Below are 19,480 nucleotides of genomic sequence, written 5' to 3'. Positions count from 1 at the left end.
TTACTATGGGAAGATTGCACAAGGTCGCTTCAAGCAAGTTGAGACGAACACCCCACCCTCTGGCATGGCCGACCCAAACTCAGCCACGCTGCCTGGCAGAGTGACTGTGCCAAATATAGGCACTTTGGCTAACCTGTCCCTCACCATGAGATGACACTCCCCTCCAAGAGCAGGAGCAGGACCAGGAGTCCTGTGTCCCGTATTCCCACGCTGTCTAGCCAATGGTCAAGTGTCCATTTCCTCCTCGAGTGGCCAGTCCCCACAGGAAACCCGGTGGCACCGGCAGAGCTGGGTGGTAGGTCTCCAACAGGCCAGAGCTCAACCCTGCTGGCTGCTGCAGCAACCATGGTTTCCAGCCTGTTCTGCGCTATAAATGCCCTCAGTGCAGTCACGTGTCCCACGGTGGCGGGTCAGGGGTGAGGCTCATGGGCCTTGGCCAGCGGCTGTGCTGCCTGCTGTCCCACTGGTAGGTTTGGGAAGCTGCTGCAGCAGGAAACTCCTCTGGTACCAGCAGCAAGTTTGCCAGGGAGCTCTGGGCACTGGCCGAGGGAGAAACTGGGCTCAGGTGACCGAGGAGCTGATGGGGGAAGTGCAAATGGGAGGGGAGGAAACTGCCCCCAGTTCCACTGGGGGGCAAAGAGGGCAGGAAACAGGCAGATCCATGTGGGGATCCAGATTGGTTGGAAGCCAGTTCCAGTCACCAGCCCTGCTCTGGCTCCAGCCCCAGCCAGCAGCCAGGGGGCCTTTCCCAACACAGCCAGGAGTTAATATAGTCTCAGTCCTTGCAGCTTTTCCACAGGCGGTGGGGGGAGAGTGCTCTTCCCAACATCCAGGGGGCTCCAGCCTGGAGGGGTGCAGATCCCCCTGCTCTACACAGGCTTGGGGAGGGGGCTCCATGCTTCCCAGCTATCCAGGCTCACCAGCAGCCGTCCATCAAACAGCTTGGCCTCCCCACGCGCAGTGGAGTTTGCTGCCTGACACTGGCACAGACGCGCAGGCTCTGGCCCCTGAAGAGCACGGGGAGGGGGCTGTTCATGGAATCACTGCACTTGGGGGCACAGGGGTTCTGAGCTTTTATTAAAAAAATGCCCTCTACATTTTGGACCAAACTCCCCCCACTCCCACTTAACCCACCAGCAGCCAGAGGCAGGGTGCAGGCGGTAGATTGGCATTGAGCTGTTCCTCAGTGCCCTAGGACTGGTGGGGATCCCTCCACACCCTGTGTGGAAGGCTGGGCTTTGGGCAGTGTGTGTAGACAGGCTCCTGCTCGCTGTATGTGCATGTGAACAGGGTAGTTATGACACCCCCTCCTCCCCATGCAGAGCCCTGCCCCAGCCCCTTTCCCAGGCCTGATGCCAGCTCGCCCAGCAAGCAGGAGGCCACGTGTACTTGCACTCACCTGTTTTTAATGTTCCGTGTTTGTAATGGTTTTATACGTGTGTTCACAGTGACGTGGAAATAAAGTCTAGGAGTAGAGTGTGACTCAGTGAGCTGCGGGGGGGAAGACTTCATGTGATGGAAAATCCCCCAAGTGCCTGGTCAGCTATTCCAGGCGTTAATTGGCCTCACTGTTAAAAGTGTGTACCTTTTTTCCAGCCGGAGTTTGTCCAGTCACTGCTTCCAGCCCTTGGAACTAGGGTAGCCGTTGGATTTAGGAGCTCTCTCCTGGTAGGGATCCCTACCTCAGGGAGGTTGACGGACGCGGTGATCAAGCAGAGTCTGGTCTGCAAGGAGGACTCCTGTGTGATACCCTGCCCTGGCAGACTCAGCCCCACATGGAGGCAGCTCAGCTGGGCCCAGCTACTTCACTCCCCAAGGGGCCTAGTGGCAGCTGCACAGGGAAAGCAGCCAGCTCCTGTGGGGCAGCATGAGAAGTGCTGCACTGTCCCCTCAGTCCTTGCTTTGCCCGCCCAAATACAGGGGCAAATGACACTACTCTTGGACAGACCACTGCCCACTACAGCAGGGCCCTCAGGGGCTCTGCAGGGAACTCACTCTCTGCCTCTGCCAGAGAACAGCTGTCCTATGTCTGCAGGGAGGTACGAGCCCTGCCATTGCAAGATCCACCACTTACATCAGAACTATGTTCACAATCTCGGCTTCCATCACTCCCACTGGGGCCTGCAAAAAGAACCATGGAAGTGTGACCTGAATGTAAGACACAGCCTGAGCCCATTGCTCTGCAAGGGGGGGGGAGCTGCCCTGAGTATGACCGATACGGCAATGCTGCTTGAGTGTGCAGAGAGCCTGAGCGCCTCGCTCTGAGGGTAGAGCTGCCCTGAGTGTGATCGACACAGCGACACTGCCTGAGTGTGCAGAGAGCCTTAGCGCCTCGCTTTGAGAGAGGGGAGCTGCTGCTGCCCCTCAGGTTGTATCTGAAACCTAAAGACAATTTACATCACAACACTTAGCTCCCCCCACACATCACTGCAGCACAAACATCCAGCTCACACGCTTGCCCCCAGTACCAGCCTCTGAGAATGCCAGCGACGCAGTGATGTCTTAATAAATACCAATGTGGTGACAAGGTGGAACTGAATTTAATGGCCAATAAATCCCAGCAGCAGAGGGCTTGGATTTCATTACATGTGCCCCAGTTTTTATGTTAAACTAAGCTGCCACCACACGCTGTACCTGCCCTCAGGGTCCAGGCCCAGCACCTGGGGCTTGCTGGCACTGGAGAGCAGTGGGCTGCCAGCACTGCGGCAGTGACAGAGCAGACGAGGGTTTGCCTGGACACAGCTGGAGCATGTCTCTTTAAAGGGTCCCTGGTGATCTGTTCTTCCAGGAAACACAGAGGCTGGCTCTGCCCACGGGGGCAACAGCCTAAAGGAACATGAACCGACGCCGGGGAAAGGCAGGGCCCTGAACTGCCCCAAGACCTCCCTGCCCCCGACAGAGGATGGGGGAGTCCATGGGCTACGGTCTGTTCACAGCACGTCATCTCTGGGGATGACGGGCAGGCAGAGCCCACCCAAGCAATGACAGGGGCCCTGGCTGGGAAGCCAAACACAGACCCACATGAGGGCTGCTCTCCTGGTCACACCAACCCCAGAGCTGCATGTGCATGGGGCAGGAGGAGGGAAACAGCCTGGGCACTGCCACATCCCGCTTTGTCTGTGAGCCACCTCCATGCCATGATCAACCTGGCCAAGAGGATGGCGGCTCGTCCTGAGGCCAGGCACTCTCAGCCCCTGGTCGGCAGCACTAAGGGGACAAGGCAATGGCTGAACCCACTGGCAGGTCTCCGAGTGCCCTGCACTGGCAGGTGGGTCCATCCTCCCGCTAAGCCCGAGCCAGGCGTGGGGGCTGCGCAGGGCTCAGTCCAACAGCACCTGGCCCAGCTCCCCCTTGCGGAAGGTGCGCAGGAGCTCATAGGCGGCTGCAGGATAGTCGGGCGCAATCACGTTCACATCCCCTGCAAGAGAAGGCAAAGGCTGTAGGTGAGGGGGGAGCTCATGGCCCAGCCCCTCGATGGGTTCCAGACTGTACAGACACTGCCCCAAAAGCAGACCAAGAGGGAGGGGAGGGAAAGGAGCTAGCCCTGGCTGGTCCCTGGGCACTGCATGGCCCTGGCTCCATGCAAAGGACACAAGAGGCTTCCCCACAACACACCAGGGCTCAGAGATCCTCCCTCCCCCCAACCACAGTCACCAGCCTCCATCGCCCCAACGGGCAACTCCTGCCAGCCCCCACTGCCCGTCCTGGTGCCAGTCCCACGCCCTGGCCACACCTCTTGAGGCGATCACGCTGAACAGAGGGTCTGCAGTCGGCAGCAGCTGGGGCCCTCCTACCCCACCCCATGCACCTTCAGGCTGGGGCACTCCCCCAGAACCTCCAGCCAGCAGTGGGTGGGGCATTCCCCTTCTCTCCCCCACCCACCCAGCTAGGGGGCTCCCTTGTCCTGCCCTCCCCCCTTGGAATCTCCAGGTGGCATGGGCACAGCACTTAGCCACCTCCCGCCAGGCTCTCTGCCCAGCATGGGGGGGGCACTCAACTGTCCATCCCACCCCACCCCCAGCTGGCTCTCACCCGTCCCCCCACGGGCCTGCAGGGGCACTCACCTGTCCCTGTGAGCACCTTCACTTTGTGCTTCTTGCCCAGGTTCAGTGCCACCCGCTTGAGCACGCTCTCGATGTCGTCACTGGGCTCTCCCAGCCCATAGCGCTCCACGTAGCTGTGCCAGGGCAGCGAGAGCGGGTTAGCACCAAAGGGCAGGGGCAGAAGCACCAGCCAGGTCAGGGCAAAGGGCAGCTTTCCTTGTGCAGAGCACCTCACCCAGGGGCTGCAGCGCCCGAGTGGGGGCCACTGCCGCAGTGCTCAGGGTGCTCTGGAGCGTGCAGAGGGATGGTGTGGCTGCAATGCATGCAGTGCCTGCTCTGGGGCACGGCCAGCACCCTCCATGCCCCGGCTGACCAGCCAGCCGCATAGAAGACAGGCCCCATGTCCCTCTGGGCTCCTTTCGGCCCCACCAGTCACCCGAGCAGCTCTACCACCACCTCCGAGAGACCGCAGGGATTTCTGCACATTCCTACCTGTGCGGTGTCCCCAGCTGCCACTCTACAAGGGCGGCTGCCAGCGCCGGCTGGCTACGGGGGCCTCAGGCAGTGAACGCCTTGCTGCTCTGGCATGGGGCAGCAGGGCTGATACCTGCCCTTTCCAGGTGGGAGCCTTCACTAGCAAAGCCACCCAGAAGCCCCTGCAGATCCGCTAACAAGGAGGCTGGCTGTCCCTTTCAAGCCATGAGCGCTGTGCCTCCCAGTGGCCAGAAGAGAGCACTGAAGGCACCAGCAAAGTACAGCAGAGCTTCAGCTGATTCTGGGACAAGAGCTGCATTTTATTCAACAGGTGCCAGCTCTTGCCAAGGCTTTAGGCCTCAGCCAAGCACAGACAAATTCATTGCTGGAAACGAGGTTTGTTTCCCCTGTGCGTCAGTACGGCTAAGGTGGGTACTGAACTTAGACTTTTATGAAATGTCTGAAAGTTGCTGCTCACATCAATCACACTTGTAATATCTTTATTACATGATCTAAGATAAATAAGCTTTTGCTTTGTAACCGTAAACTGTTTGTGCTCTGGAATGGTGAGCCTTGCAGGAGGGATGTCTCCTGCCCAGAAGGCAGGGCTATCAAAACTAGATGAGTCATAGTGGAACATCACAATACAAAGACTTTGTTGATTGTCCCTTCCACATCCATGAAGAGGCCACAAAGGAAATAAAAATAGCGAACAAGAAAAACGTGCATCTCATTTGACTCTCCCAGGACTGGAGCCACAAAACAGAAGCAGAGATCCGCAGGGTCAACCTGGGTTAGACATTCTGTGCTGACAGATCACTACAGCTCTGTCACCTTTAAAAACCACAGGCACACATCATGTGTGTCTATACGGTTGCCTGCTTTAACCTTCTAAGAGCTCTAGCATTTCTTTTCCTAGTTAATGCATCATTCGTTAGTTTACCATAGGCTTGGCTACAAGTGTTGTCTTTGGCGTGAGATCTGAGGTACAAACGGGACTAGCAGCAACCCAAATCTTTTGTGATCTTTGATGCAGAGCAACCAGCCTTCACGAAGTCCAGCTTGCCTGGGTGGCAAGACAGACCGGAGAGCCCAAGGGGACTGTCTGTGACTCCACAGTAAGGTTGTTCTAGTTCTTCAGTTCACACTTGTTACTGGGTTGGTACAATCTAATTAGAGACCATATTACCAGCCTGGGGCGTCGCCCTGCTTTTGACAGTCTGCCCTGAGGTTGGCCCTCAAAGTCATGCAGCGTGACACTCTGCGTACGACACGTTCTGGGCACCACTCCATCTCCTACAGCCCCTCCTGGCAGCTCAATGCGGGGGCACCGCCAGCCAGGCTCACATCAGGAGCAGACAGACCCTCCGCTCTGGCAAGGAGTGCCCCCGCTGCAGGAGCTTCCCTGCCAACAGTGTGCACAAGAGCAGACTCCAAGCAAGAGCTGAGAGGTGGCACTGGGGAGACATAGGCAGGAGCCAGCCCCCACAACCAGGGAAGCCCCTGGGGTCTCAATGCATGAGCCCAGCCAGCTCCACCCCCTGACCCCACAGCAGCCAGGTGCTCAGGAAGTGCTCACCTGAACTGCTGCTGCTTGTTCAGGGTGTACAGCAGGTAGTCGGCCATGATGTCCTCGCCCACCAGGTGGTCCCGGATGGCCCCTATAAGAGACAGAGCAAAGCCTGAGTGCCATCCATGCAGGGCGGAGGCCAAGAGACAGCCCCTCTGCACTGGCCTGGGAGCTGTGCCTCGACCCCTCTCCCACAGGGCTCCAGCAGCGCGCTCAGGGGCCGGCTTGGCCAACCTGAGACTGTGTGCACAGGGCACCTCCGAGGCGCTGCTCCCGCGGGGCCACCCTGGGCACAGCCAGGCTCCAGCCCACGGCGCCAGGCACAGTATGGAGGCAGCCACTGGCCTAGTAAGAACTCCCCAGGGTGGGGAGATGGGCCATTCCTACTGAGCTGTAGAGCCCACAGTGCCCCCCTCAAGCCCCGGGCGAGAGCCCCAGCAGCTGATCTGGATGTTCACCAGCTGCAGCTCACAGTCGGTATGGCCAGGAGGGGGAGAGGGCCAGGGCAGACAGCTGGGCTGGAGCACATGCGTTGGGTGATGCTCCCTCCTCCAGACAGCTGGGAGCAGCAGCCTGTCCTGAGCTGGGCTCCTCAGGGTAGGGGACAGGCAGTGGCTCTGCCCCAAGCACCCAACAACAACAACATGTCTCAAAGCAGGGCCCGCGCTGCCTCCACAACTCCCTGCTGCCTGGGTGGAGCGTGCCTCCCTCCCCCACACCGTGCCCACGATCATGAGTTCCGGGGATTCCTCTCTCAGCCCCAGCCGAGTGAGGACAGGCCCTGGCCAGAAGCAGCTGCAGCTCCAAAGCTCTTCTCACCACACAGGGCCAGCTTCATGCCTGTCTCCACGCTCTCTATTCTCGGAGCCAGCACTCCAGGCGTGTCCAGCAGGTACATAAGGGGCCTCTCGGAGACCTAGACAGGCAGAAGCAGGCTTGTTATGAGGCCGTACGGGTCAGAGAGCAGAGCCCAAAGCAGCACTCTGAACAGCACCAGCATGAACGGAGGGGACACTGGCACTTCCAAGCCGATTCCCCCCACCAGCTGGCTTGGGAACGGCATGACAACTCTGTGCTCCACCAGCCCAGGGAAGAGACTCTGTGGAGCACAAACACTGGCACTGGAAATGGCCCATTATAACCAGGCACCCCAGCTACGCCCCAGAGGGTCCCTCCAGCAACCTGCCAGCAGCCCAAGGGCCAAAGCAAAGCACAAAGCAGGGCAGAGCCCAGCCCCCTCCTACCTGGGTCACCCGCAAAGAACCACACTGGGCTGGCGTTGTCCAGGACCTGTCCTGGCAGGCAAAGAGGCACAGGAGGGTTCCGCACCAGGTGTGGGGTACTGGCGCTTTGGCTCTGCTGGGGGGATGAATGGAGGTGGGTTCGGAGCTGCCAGTCCTTATCCAAATGGGTGGGATGCTGAATCCTTAGAGAGCTCTCCCCCAACACCCCTGGGGCTGCTGGAGGGGCCCCAATCGTCAGACAGTCTGCATAAACATCGCCTCCCTCCTGATGCCAGCAGACCTTCTAGAGCCAGTTAAGAGGGGGCCCGAACCCAGGATCACTTCCTTTAAAGGTGACCTTTACCAGTAGTGCAGTTTGCAGAGACTACAGATCCTGGCATGCACTTCATTACAGCCCTGGGGACCTCGCCAAGCAGTCCCTGGGACCCAGCCCCATACTCTATCACTATGGAGCGACCGGGAGGCCTTGCCTGGAGAACACAACCAGGCAGCGCCCCACGGTTACTTTGAAAGCTACCAACGCTGTGTTGTCCCAGGGGTCTCTTAACCTGGCCACCTTCTGACCATTTCAATTGAATGGCTACTGGCCTCACGCAGCCCCTCGCACTGTGCACACACTAGCTACACAATGCAAGCACACACACGCTCTGCCCATGGCCAGCACAGCGCCCCGGCCGGCCATGCTCAGGGGCACAGCTCCCAAGGATAGTACCTGGATTCTGGTAAGCACGGCCCTGGTGATCCCCGGCTCGCCACCCACGCGGGACGCTTTCCCTTCAGGAAAAGGAGAGGCCCAGTCAGCTGGAGAAGGAAGGCTCACTCTGGCCTGGCCTGCTCCCAGGGCAGTGACGGAGCTTTGCCACTGGCCTCACGGCGCAGGGGTGGGCCCTGTGCATATCCAAGAGGTCTCCCAGCCGTCCCCGATTGGTGTGTCTCATGCGACTGAGGCCCCGTTCAGCCAGCACCTGTTCCCCAGAGAACTCAATGGTTTCTCTCTCGCTGCTCCTAAGGGAGCTCTGCCAGCCCCTCTGCATCCCTCATCGAACTTCACAGCAACGGCAGAGCAGCTGCAGAGAGGGGAACAAGGGCCCAGCTCCCCCTGCTGCCTCCGGGGCCTCCCAGCTAAACACTGGCTAAGCCCAGCCCTGCTCAGCTTGGGTCACTGAACAGCCAGGGAAAAGATACAGCCTGCAGGGCCAGTTCAGTAGCTGGGAGAGCCAGTTCCCTGCAGGAGAGGGTTGAACCACTAGGAGGTCTGATGAACCCGCCCTAAGGCCACCTCAAAGCCCCCAGCCCTCCAGGGATTTGTGACCCACAGGCAGGGGGTGCTCTCCCCCCGAACCGCGGGGCGCAATGGAAAGGCACACAAGGAAGTACCCTTTTTGAGGTGCAGCCTCCGCATGGAGTTGATAAGGGAGGATTTCCCCACATTGGGCACCCCGATCACCATGATGCAGTACTCCACGTTCTGGAACAACAGGAAGGGAGATGGATGAGACGCCCCCTCCCTTGGCAGCAATGCCAGCTGGCACCACGCCAGGCTCCCCGTCCCATTCAGCCAGCCCCCTCCACACACCAGGCAGGGCAGAGCTAACAACAGGAGCGTGGAAGTGTCAAGGCAGATTAATTTGGATCTGCATGGAAACCAGGAAAGTCATAAACCAGACATGCCAGGGAATGGAGGCTCGCACAGTTCATTACACTCCTGGCTTCAGCACAGCCTGGGAGAGACCAGCTGGAAGCCCAGGCCACCAGTGGAATGTTTCCATCTGAAGAGAGAAGCCAGACTCTTCTCCCACTCAGACCATGGAAAACCAGATTCACTCCACCGGAGTCAGCTGCTCAGCACTGACTCTCGCGTAACCAGGAGCAAGACTGAGCCCCAGGAGCTGAGTGCATGCTGGGGGCCCTGCAGCCACCAGAGCACTGTAACTCCCGCTGGCTCCTGTGGGGACGGAGGGCGCTCAGCACTGAGAACCAGGACCTCTTCAGGTGCCATCTACATGTCTAATGTGCATGCAGGTTCCCAATCAGTGTGTCCAGCTGGACAAGCCCTTTGCCCACGTGGGGAACTGGGCAGCAGTGTGGGGGTCTCACTCGCACACTTCCCCCATTCTCACTCTGGCCCGTTAGCTGACCTCAGCTCTCTGGTAGCGCGGGCTGCTGCTGACCAGATCCGTGATGAGAGGGATGACCTGCAAGGCAATACAAAGACAGATGTTAAGCAAAGCACTGGTGGCTTTGTCCTGAGAGGGTAGTAACCTGCCGTTAGACTCCCTGGCTAGCACAGTGCTGATACGAGAAGCCAGGCAGAATTCACTGGCAGGACAGGTGCGTCTCCTGCTGCAACTCACCAGCTAGTGGGAAATCCAGGGACTTCTCTGCAGCTAGCCTGTACTTTAACACAACTTTAAATGGCAACTGCTTCCAAATGAAGGCGCTAACAGGATGGACAGAGACACAGTGGGGTGAGCCCTTTCTAGCCAGCTTTCACTTCCAGCTGTGTTCAGAGAACAACCAATGCACAGCTTTAATGCATGCAAAGCAGGGGATGCTCTGGGGTGGTTTTGTTCCACATAAAAGGCAAGACTCTCCTCTGCCCCCCACAGGGCGGATGCCAACTGATACCGAGCTCCTTCTGCATGCACAGATCTTCCACTGGCAGGGCAGAATATGGGAGCTGAGGACTCCCCTGCAGGTCTGAGAGAAGCGCTTGGCCATAGATGTGACTGCATGAGCATTAGTGTCACTTTAAAAACATTTAAAAGAATCAAAGCTTGAGCCCGATGTCCCTGGCACGAGTGCTCAGATCCTACTTCTGCATGTATTGCAACGGCCATGCCCAACACTAGGGCACTGCTCAGAAAAGCATGCTGTACGGATGCCAGCAGGCAGTGCTGCCTAGTGGTCTCTCAGCAAGCCCAGGGGAAGGTGCACTCAATGTACGAGTAAAGAGATGCTCTTTCTAACTGCCAGCACCATAAACTCCCCTGGGCTGAGAGATTCAAGCTGGGCTCTTAGATCTGAAGTCAACAATTCCGAGGCGGCATCATCTAAAAGCGGAATCCTGTAGTAAAAACGTAGGGCAGTCACTAATGGGACCTGATCTCACCGAGGCGCTGAACAGCTGAGTGCAGCGCGGCTTGCCCTCAGCTCCAAGCAGTCACATTGTAGAGCAGACACACACCGAAAGGAATTGCTGTTAGAAGAGACAGGGGCTGTTACCTTCTTGACATTTTCATCTTTTACGCAGTTTGTGAAGAGGACGTTTTTGAGCCCTTCCTGCTCCAAGCGCGTCAGAATTCTCTAGCAAGAAATGAGAGAGATTTCCATGTTAGAGAATGCAGTGGCCCACGGTGACCCCTTGCCCCGGTCACACAGGGCAAAATGACGGTGAGGTTGCTCAGGCTGGAGCTAACTGGGGTGAAGTGTGCTGTAGCCATCAGCTCTGAGTTACCATTTGCAGAGAAGACACAATGCTAAAACACAAACATCTGTTCAGCTCCCCACTACCTGTCTGGAAAGCATGAATGCTGGCCAGCTCAGAAAAGCAGACAGGCTCCTGTGGGAGGCCCCCCTGCTCTGTGCCTCCCTTTCCCTATCAGTAGAATGGGGATGACAATACTCAGCCAACACACCATAGCTCACAGTAATGCGGTGAGGGTCAGAGAGCGTTACATGGCCATGCTATCTACAATGGAGACTGCAGGCTGAATCCAGAATCGTTCAGCCAAGTGAGGACAAGGGGTATATGACAACAATGACAACTCCACTGCCTCTGCCACACAAGGACCCCAGCCCCATGGTGCCTCTACCCTGGCTCGGAGGGCAGCTCTCTGGCCTTAGCCTCACTGCTAGACTGCCGAGAAGACAGTGTGCGAAGGGATGGTTCAAACACGGAGCTAGTGGCAGATCAAGCCAGCAGCAAGGGTGCCCCGCCCAGGTCACTGAACAGCCAGGTATCACCAGTGGGGATTACTGCCAGCTGGGTGAAGGAGACGCCGATGGGGAACCTATCTCCCCCACTGCACCCATTGTGTGGCTGGGGGCCCCTAGCTGGACGGTCTCCGTAAAGAGCTGTAGCTGGCTCAGGCCCTGTAAAGACGTGGCCTGTTTGACAGTCGGGGGTATTGGATCTCCTTAGTGCCATCTTGATGGACTGCTGGCCGTATCCTGCATCCGCAGCCTAGCGCTGGGAGATGGAGGACTAAAGGAAGAGGGAACAAGGGATGTTGATGAACTGAAAGCCGTACTTAATACCTCCCCGTTTCAAACACTTCAACTATTTTTTCTTTTCTTCTGGATCTTTAATAAAAGAATGTTTCATAGTGTATTTGCCATGGCACTAAGCAAGCTGAGGCCTCTGTATACCAAACTCTGAACCTTGTTTAACACTGTTTAATGTTGGGTTCTGTTAACACATTTGGCCTACAGATTCCATCTGCATTTATACAACGGATCCATGGATCCGTGGACTGGTGCCAGGGCCTCCCCTGCCAGGGGCTTGACCGGACCACGCTCTCAATAGAAACCCCAATTCTCCTGTGATAACAGCAAATACAACTGCACAAGGCTCCTTGTAACTGATGGGCATTGCCTATGATAACTCCAGAAAACCTGCTGCCCTGCTTGGAGGTGCCATGTGGTTAGAACCATCAGGGCAGGTCTACACTTAAAACGCTGCAGCGCTTCAGTGAAGACGCTACTATGCAAACGGGGGATCTTCTCCCACCGGCGTAACTAATCCACCACTGTGAAGCGCATTAGCTAGATCAACGGGAGAAGCCCTCCTATCGACATAAAGCTGTGTGCAAAGGGGGTTAGGTCGGTATGACTGTGTTGCTTAGGGGTGTGGATTTTTCATGCCTGAGCCACATAGTTAAACCACTGTACGCTTGCAACGTAGACCTGGCCGCAGCCCAAACATTTACTTTAATTCACTGATGCAACTTCTCCTTGTAATCTAAACGGGAGGATGGTTGTGAAGAGTGGGAGGAGAAAGACTTTAAACTCGGTTCTTACTGCTTTGTGAGTCAGATCAGCCAGGTCCATTTTGTTCAGTACAAGCAGATGAGGTCTGATTCCCAGGGCTTCCTGGAAGGCCGGGTTCCGCCCCGAGAATGGGATGTGCCACCGTTAAGAAAGCCAAACAACTGAGATACCCACAGTGACAGGAAAGGGCCCAGCCTGCAGAACTCTGCCCCATCGGAAACAAACTCTCACGTCTCAAACTCACAAGGCAGGTTCCTGCAGCCCTGTCAGCACACCGTGCCACTGCAAGAATCACAGAATATCAGGGTTGGAAGGGACCTCAGGAGGTCATCTAGTCCAACCCCCTGCTCAAAGCAGGACCAAGCCCCAACTAAATCATCCCAGACAGGGCTTTGTCAAGCCTGACCTAAAAAACCTCACAGGAAGGAGATTCCACCACCTCCCTAGGTAACCCATTCCAGTGCCTCGCCACCCTCCTACTGAAAAAGTTTTTCCTAATATCCAACCTAAACCTCCCCCACTGCAACTTGAGACCATTACGCCTCATTCTGTCATCTGGTATGACAGAGAAGTCTAGATCCATCCTCTTTGGAACCCCCTTTCAGGTAGTTAAAAGCAGCTATCAAATCCCCCCCTCATTCTTCTCTTCTGCAGACTAAAAATCCCAGTTCCCTTAGCCTCTCCTCATAAGTCATGTGCTCCAGCCCCCTATTCATTTTTGTTGCTCTCCGCTGGACTCTTTCCAATTTTTCCACATTCTTCTTGTGTGAGGCCCAAAACTGGACATACTACTCCAGATGAGGCCTCACCAATGCTGAATAGAGGGGAATGATCACATCCCTTGATCTGCTGGCAATACTCCTACTTATACAGCCCAAAATGCCATTAGCCTTCTTGGCAACGAGGGCACACTGTTGACTCATATCCAGCTTCTTGTCCACTGTAACCCCTAGGTCCTTTTCTGCAGAACTGCTGCCGAGCCATTCGGTCCCAGCATGGGTGCATGGGATTCTTCCGTCCTAAGTGCAGGACTCTGCACTTGTCCTTGTTGAACCTCATCAGATTTCTTTTGGCCCAATCCTCTAATCTGTCTAGGTCCCTCTGTACCCTATCCCTACCCTCCAACATATCTACTACTCCTCCCAGTTTAGTGTCATCTGCAAACTTGCTGAGGGTGCAACCCACACCATCCTCCAGATCATTAATGAAGATATCGAAGGGAGGGAGGCAGTGGGGACCGGAGGGAGGACATTGCAGTGCAGTGCAATGGGGACCGGCTTTGGGAGGACATTGCAGCCCAGGGGCTACACAAGGTTCTGCACGGGGGGCAGGGCTCCAGCCAGGCCACCTGCTCCAGCCACTGAAGGATATTCGGGCATCATGCACCTCGATAAGGCAGTCCACCTTGCGCAGCGTCTCCTTCATCCGCCGCAGGCCTGCCGAAGTGGAGCCAGGTCAGCTGTGCCCACCGAGCCTGGCCGCCAGGGAAAGGGACTGGCTCAGCCCCGCCAGTGCTGCCCGCAGCTCGGGCAGGCCCCGGGCAGATGCCCCGCAGGCCTGGCCTGAGCCAGCCTGGCCATAATAAGGCGCCTGCAGGAGCCGGGACTTCCAGCGGGACCCCAAATATTGCGAGAGCCGGGACAGACACGGCTGCCGCCTTTGAAATGCAGCAAGCCCCGCCCCGCCCCCCGGGCATGTTTAGTCCCTGGAGAGCGACGAGACCCCCCCGCGGACCGATCACATCGGGTCTCTCCCCCCCCGGACTCAAACCCTCTGTTCGGGGCTGGGACGGGCTCCCGCGTACGCTGCGGAGGGGGAACGCGGCAGACTCCGCAGCGGGCACACAGGCGGCTCCCCCCCGCCCCCGCCCCCGCCCCCGCCGGGCGATGGGGGAACAAGCGAGCCCCACGTCACAATAAGCCGGCAGATGACACGGTTCCTGTGGCAAATCCCTGAGCCGGCCCGGGGCCCCCCGGGGCAGAGCGCCGGAGCCCAGCCCCGCACCTTTGGCCATGTGCCCGGGGAACCAGGCGGCCACTTCCCGGCCGCCGAAATCGAAGCGCTCCCGCCAGGCCCGCAGCGCGCCCGCCGCCAGCCGCATCCCGCCGCCGGAACCCACCAGCCGCCACGGGGAGCAACCCGGAGCGCGCAAACCGCAACCCCCCCCCGCCAGCCAGCTTCCGGTTCCGGCCGCTCACAGACCCGGCCCCCACACCGCTCAGCCGGGCCGGGAGTAACGGGAGGAGCCAAGACGTCACGACCAGAGCAGCGCCCCGATAACCCTTCCACCAACGGGGATCCCTCATCCCCCAGCAACAAGGCCGTCATAGGCGCATCTTGCCCCGCCCCTGCCCGAACGCTGGGGGCCCGCGCTGTGGTGTGACCCCATTGGGGGCCCGGCTATGTGACGCAGATGTTAGGGGCGGGGCTTTGTATGTGTGGGGGGGAGGGTTGGTGCTATTAGGGCGGGGCTTTGTCGGGGGCGGGGCAATGGTGGCTGCTCGTGTGTTACCGGAAGCGGCCTAAGGTGAGACGGCGGCGCGGGCGCTGCAGTTCCGTGACCTGCAGGGGCCGGGCGGGCGGGCTGGTACCGGGGGACGGGCTGTTTCCGGTGGGCACGGCGAGGGCAGCCGGTTCCGGCGGCCAGGGCCGGGTGGGCTGGTACCGGGGGTCGGGCTGTTTCCGGTGGGCACGGCGAGGGCAGCCGGTTCCGGCGGCCCGGGCCGGGCGGGCTGGAACCGGGGCCAGTGCTGCGGGCGGGCTGGCGCCGGGGGTGGTAGCGGGAGGGCGGGGCAAGGCAGGGTCCGGACCGCAGCTCCCGCGGCACTCTCTCTGTCTCTCTCCCCAGGCAGCGATGGCAGAGCCGCAGCGTGAGAGGCAGCCCGGTTGTGGCAAAAGGAGCACGGACTCGTCCCCTGGCCTGCCGGGCACATCCCCCCCCGCTGGGACAGCAGCCCCTGCAGCTCCCCCCGCCAGGGTAGCGCCCCCTGGGCCAGGCCCAAGCCCCCCTCCCAGGGCCGCTCCCCCCGTGGCGCCCCCTGCCATGGCATCACCACCTGTGCCAGGCCCAAGCCCCCCTGCCAGGGCCGCTCCCCCCACTCCATCTGAAACAATATCCCCCAAGCCAGCTGAGGAAACGCCCGTGCTGCTGGATGACGTGCGATACCAGATCGCGTGCACCAACTGGTACTAAAGCTGTCCAGCGCCACAGCATCTGGAGGGCGAGTCCCAGACCCTGGTGCGCCAGGCACCCAGGGATACAGATGGGCTCCATGTCGTCCCCAGGAGCACCTGTGTCACTGTCCCCCTTGAAGATGACATCCTGCGTACTGCTGCATCTGATACTTTGAATAAAGAGCCAGGGTCAAAGCTGCTGAGTTCCTGCTCTTCTCTCCTGCTACTAAGCTCCCAGTTCTACCAGCCTTCATGCTGATATCCCCAAATCACCAGGACAGCGACCCTGGCCGTAACCATGGGGCTTTACTCTTTCCCCTCACCCACAAAAACTTTCCTTCCCAAGGGGCCATATCCCCTCTCTCCCCCGTGCACACGTGTCCTGCCTTCTTGTGCTTAACAGAGCACACTGTGCTGACTGCACAGCTTGCGGTTTTCAGAATCAAATCCACTTTTTGCTGGATTGGTGCTTCTCCCCAACAGAAGATATTGCTTTACCAAAATTCACCTTCCAACCCCCCACCCCACCCAGTTGAGCTACAGAGTTGTTGAACACATTAGGCCAGGTATTTTTAATAATGGTGAGTGTATTCCCTCTCCCACGGCTCTAATACTTCAAGGCAGCTGAAACCTTTTTTAATACTGTCTTCTGCCAGAAAGCAAGTGTGAATAGCAGGAGCCCAAACTGCATGAGGTTTGCAGACCCGTGAGTGACTGGAAGCGGTGTGAAACGGAAACCATTGTATAGCCTAAGTTGGAGAAGTTGGGGCTGCCTCTACCATCATTTTTGCTGCTCTCTTCCTGAAATGCTGAGTAAAATAATTGCCTTTAGGCAACATTTGTCCTTTTGCTAGAAGCGTGAAAAGAATGAAATAACCAGCATGCAGACCTCCTTCAATGTGGCCAATGCCATGTACGCAGGGGAACGTACAGAGGTATGTGGTAAGATTCCTCCCGCCAGAAAAAATACATAGACTCTCACATGACAGGGAATTGCCACAGGGTCGAAACGTGACTCACCACTTCATTACAGTAGGTTTCTTAGAGTTTGCACTGGCTTAGCGGGGAACAGCTCTGGGCTTCATGTGTTCAGATCTAACCAGACTTGGTCTATGGGGGTTTAAGTGCATGTCAGATCTGAACTTGTGCTATAGGTCTGAAAATAGTGGTGTAAATGGTTCTCAAACTTATTTGATCACACCTCCCTTCTTTGTGTCCGTACTAGTTTAGAGCCCCCAACTCTGAGTGCCGCACAGCAGCCACCGCTCTGCGACTGCCCAGCTCTGAATGTGTAAAGTGTGGGTTTTTTCCCCTAAAGCTTCTCGTGCTCGCCAGAATACATTCTGCATCCCCAGAGCGAGAACCTCTGGTCTAAGAAGTCTCTATCTCCCCGTTGGGCAGGAGGGGAGGGTGGCGCTTTATTCAACTGACAGAATGGCAATGTATTAGTTTTCTAAGAATAAGGGCTGGGGCTCAGAGTACTTGCCTGAAACATGCAACTCTGTGTGGTGCCAAGGCTGCTGGGAGAAGGCTAAGGGGTACTGTTGACACCTCATTCCCCCCTCCTTTATCTCTGAGTGGGGGTGGTGGGACCACCCCCATTGTGCATGGCCATAGCCTGTCTGGCATTGCTTGAGCTCATTTCTAAGTTACAGGCGACAGCCCCACTGGGTCTGTTGTGTTCCAGCCCCAACAGGTGCAGTCTCACTTCACAGCAGCTTGGCTGCTGGCCACAGAGGCTGTCTTCGCAGCAGCAGGCTGAACCTTGGTCCTGATAGCACGGTAGATGGGGCACTCCTCTGCAGTGATTTACTGCCTGGGCAGCTTCTTGTAGCAAATCCTCCGACGAGTCTGTCCTCCTTGGGACGTTGCACAGCAGCTGGCAGTTCAGTGTGAGCAGTGGACGGTGCTCTGGGAGGGGGACAGAAGGGTTTCTGGCTCAAGAGCAGGGTGATGGCTGCGAAATGGAATTGTTCCCCGTGTCATTCTAGACAACACAGTACCCCACGTCAAGGCTGGCTGCTCCTTTCCTTACCACCACCCCATGCTGATTTCAGATCCTCCCTCCTTCCCTTTGCCAAGTGTCCAGCTTGGGCCTCCCTCCTTTTGTCCTAGATTGTCCCAATGGATTCTCTTCCCCCCTCCTCACGCCTACAATCTCCTTCTTTCCCTGCTATCTCTCAGTGCTCCAGGATCTTCAGGCCAGCAGACTGGGAGGACAGAAAATGAGCCCCTACCTCCTCCTGTAGTTCAGTTCTGCCCCCACCGCCTATGCCCCCTACATTGCCATTCTGGTCAACAACTCCTTGGGCTTTGGTGCTAAATCCACCTGTCTCTTCCCAGGGCTGGGCTGACTCTTCCAGCTCAGCAGAGTGCTGGGGGTGTGTGTGTGTTTGTGTTCCTACTCCCCTCTTGCACAGTCACATTGCTGTGGGGGTCCCGATGGCTACAAGCAGAAACTACCCTTTCCATGCCTCTTCTGATAAGTAAACTGAAGCCACTGGACACCAGCTCTCCTGGGTGACAAGAGTCTCCACCCACAGCTGCATGTCTGCCCCTACTAACTCCACCCTTCACTCACCTCCATGCCATAACCTTAGCAGCATCATTGGCCCTGCCGTTCCCACCTCTGCAGCACTGCCTGAGTACACCACAGCCTCAGCTGCTGTTGTCCTGGCTCCCGCAGCTCATCTCCATGGCCTCTGCCTTGTACGTGGCTTAAATCCGGGCAGGTTGAGTGGATAACAGCCCAGCCGAGTTTGGAGGAAGTTTAACCTGGCACTAACCTTTTCCAGGGAGCAGATAAGCTGAGGTCAAACTATGCTTTCGCACTCCAGGACGTGTGTAAGATTTGTGGGGTGTCTCCTGCTGGCAAAGGGAGGGGATGCTCGGCCCCCAGGAACTGCTCTGCTTTGAACAGGAGCAGCACGTTCCAGGCCTTTGGGCACCAGCAACGAGAGCCAAGTGCTCCTCTCCCTCCTGTCTGCACAGTCACAGGGACGGGGTGAACGAACTCCTAGACCGGGGTGGCCAACCTGTGGCTGCGGAGCCGCACGCGGCTCTTCAGAGGTTAATATGCGGCTCCTTGCAAAGACGCCGACTCTGAGGCTGGAGCTACAGATGCTAACTTTCCAATGTGCTCAACCCCTGCTCTGCCCCAGGTCCTACCACCACTCCACCCCTTTCCCTGAGACCGCCATGCCCTCGCTCCTCCCCACCAGAGCCTCCTGCACACTGTGAAACAGCTGATTGTGGCGGGCGGAAGGAGTGGGGAGGGAGGGGGAGGCGCTGATTGGTGGGGCTGCCAGTGGGTGGGAGGTGCTGGGGGCTAAACCGGGGTAGTGGATGGGGGGCTGCTGATGTATTACTGTGGCTCTTTGGTAATGTTCATTGGTAAATTGTGGCTCCTTCTCAGGCTCAGGTTGGCCACCCCTGTCCTAGACAATGGAGAACTCATGCTATGGCCCAAGAGAGGTGGCTGCCCCTAGGTTTCCCTCAGGCTGTATTACCTGGACTTGCTGCTGGTGTCCATGGAGCAGGCTGAGGGGCATAGCACTCAGTTCTATCTTCCCCACACCTTGGGCACAGGCCCATACTGGATACGGGGCCACCAGGCCTTTTCCATAGGCTGACTTCCCACCCTAGCGCTGGGAATGTCGCATGTGGTCAGAGCTGAAGTCAAGGCTCACTGGAGAGAACGGAACTCTGCCCATTGCTTTCACCGGGTCTTGTGCGTCACACATTTACACCGCCTGTCTCAGGAGTGTTCGGGGCTTGTGACCTGGCGTGTGGGTCACAACTTTACAGCGGTTGTCTCAGGAGCGTTCGGGGCTTGGGTCACACGTTTACACCACCTGTTTCAGGAGCGACCGGGGTTTGTGGCCTGGCACGTGAGTCACATATTTGCGCCACCTGTCTCAGGAGCATCCTGGCTACCATGTTCCTCTCAGGAGCAGACAAAGAAGACAAGCTGCAACCGCAAA

At 57.7% G+C, this 19,480-nt stretch overlaps 1 protein-coding gene and 1 long non-coding RNA gene across 3 annotated transcripts; one reads left to right on the top strand and one right to left on the bottom strand.

Annotated features, from left to right (window-relative positions):
- Positions 1 to 2,521: 2,521 nt before the first annotated feature.
- On the bottom strand, positions 2,522 to 14,736 carry MTG1 (mitochondrial ribosome associated GTPase 1). 2 transcript variants are annotated; one of them, XM_043550317.1, is made up of 11 exons: positions 14,526 to 14,736; positions 13,695 to 13,759; positions 12,354 to 12,458; positions 10,557 to 10,637; positions 9,470 to 9,526; positions 8,709 to 8,799; positions 8,044 to 8,105; positions 6,907 to 7,003; positions 6,097 to 6,178; positions 4,065 to 4,177; positions 2,522 to 3,418 (listed from the first exon to the last, which is right to left on the bottom strand). In XM_043550317.1, exons 2-11 carry the CDS (start codon positions 13,746 to 13,748, stop codon positions 3,321 to 3,323), a joined length of 840 nt encoding a protein of 279 aa, XP_043406252.1. In that variant the 5' UTR covers positions 13,749 to 13,759; positions 14,526 to 14,736; the 3' UTR covers positions 2,522 to 3,320. The 2 variants fall into 2 exon arrangements, with proteins under 2 accessions (XP_043406252.1, XP_037759683.1); XM_037903755.2 differs by lacking the exon at positions 14,526 to 14,736 and adding an exon at positions 14,328 to 14,485.
- Positions 14,737 to 14,779: 43 nt separating this feature from the next.
- On the top strand, positions 14,780 to 16,328 carry LOC119566771. Its single transcript, XR_005226082.2, has 2 exons — positions 14,780 to 14,850; positions 15,172 to 16,328. It is a non-coding gene; the product is annotated as an uncharacterized LOC119566771 (long non-coding RNA).
- The last annotated feature ends 3,152 nt before the right edge of the window (positions 16,329 to 19,480 follow it).

The sequence above is a fragment of the Chelonia mydas genome, chromosome 7, assembly GCF_015237465.2.
Source record: "Chelonia mydas isolate rCheMyd1 chromosome 7, rCheMyd1.pri.v2, whole genome shotgun sequence".
NCBI lineage: Eukaryota > Metazoa > Chordata > Testudines > Cheloniidae > Chelonia > Chelonia mydas.
This window is presented reverse-complemented; position numbering and strand designations above follow the sequence as displayed.

Bases quoted from the DNA above. Each gene is read 5' to 3' on its own strand.
- MTG1 (XM_037903755.2), bottom strand. From the start codon at position 14,424: ATGCGGCTGGCGGCGGGCGCGCTGCGGGCCTGGCGGGAGCGCTTCGAT. The intron at 8,800-9,469 runs GTCAGCTAACGG...CTGTTGTTCCAG, and splicing joins CGCGCTACCAGAGAGCTGAG to AACGTGGAGTACTGCATCAT. The intron at 7,004-8,043 runs GTACTATCCTTG...CTGCCTGTCTAG, and splicing joins CCGTGCTTACCAGAATCCAG to GTCTCCGAGAGGCCCCTTAT.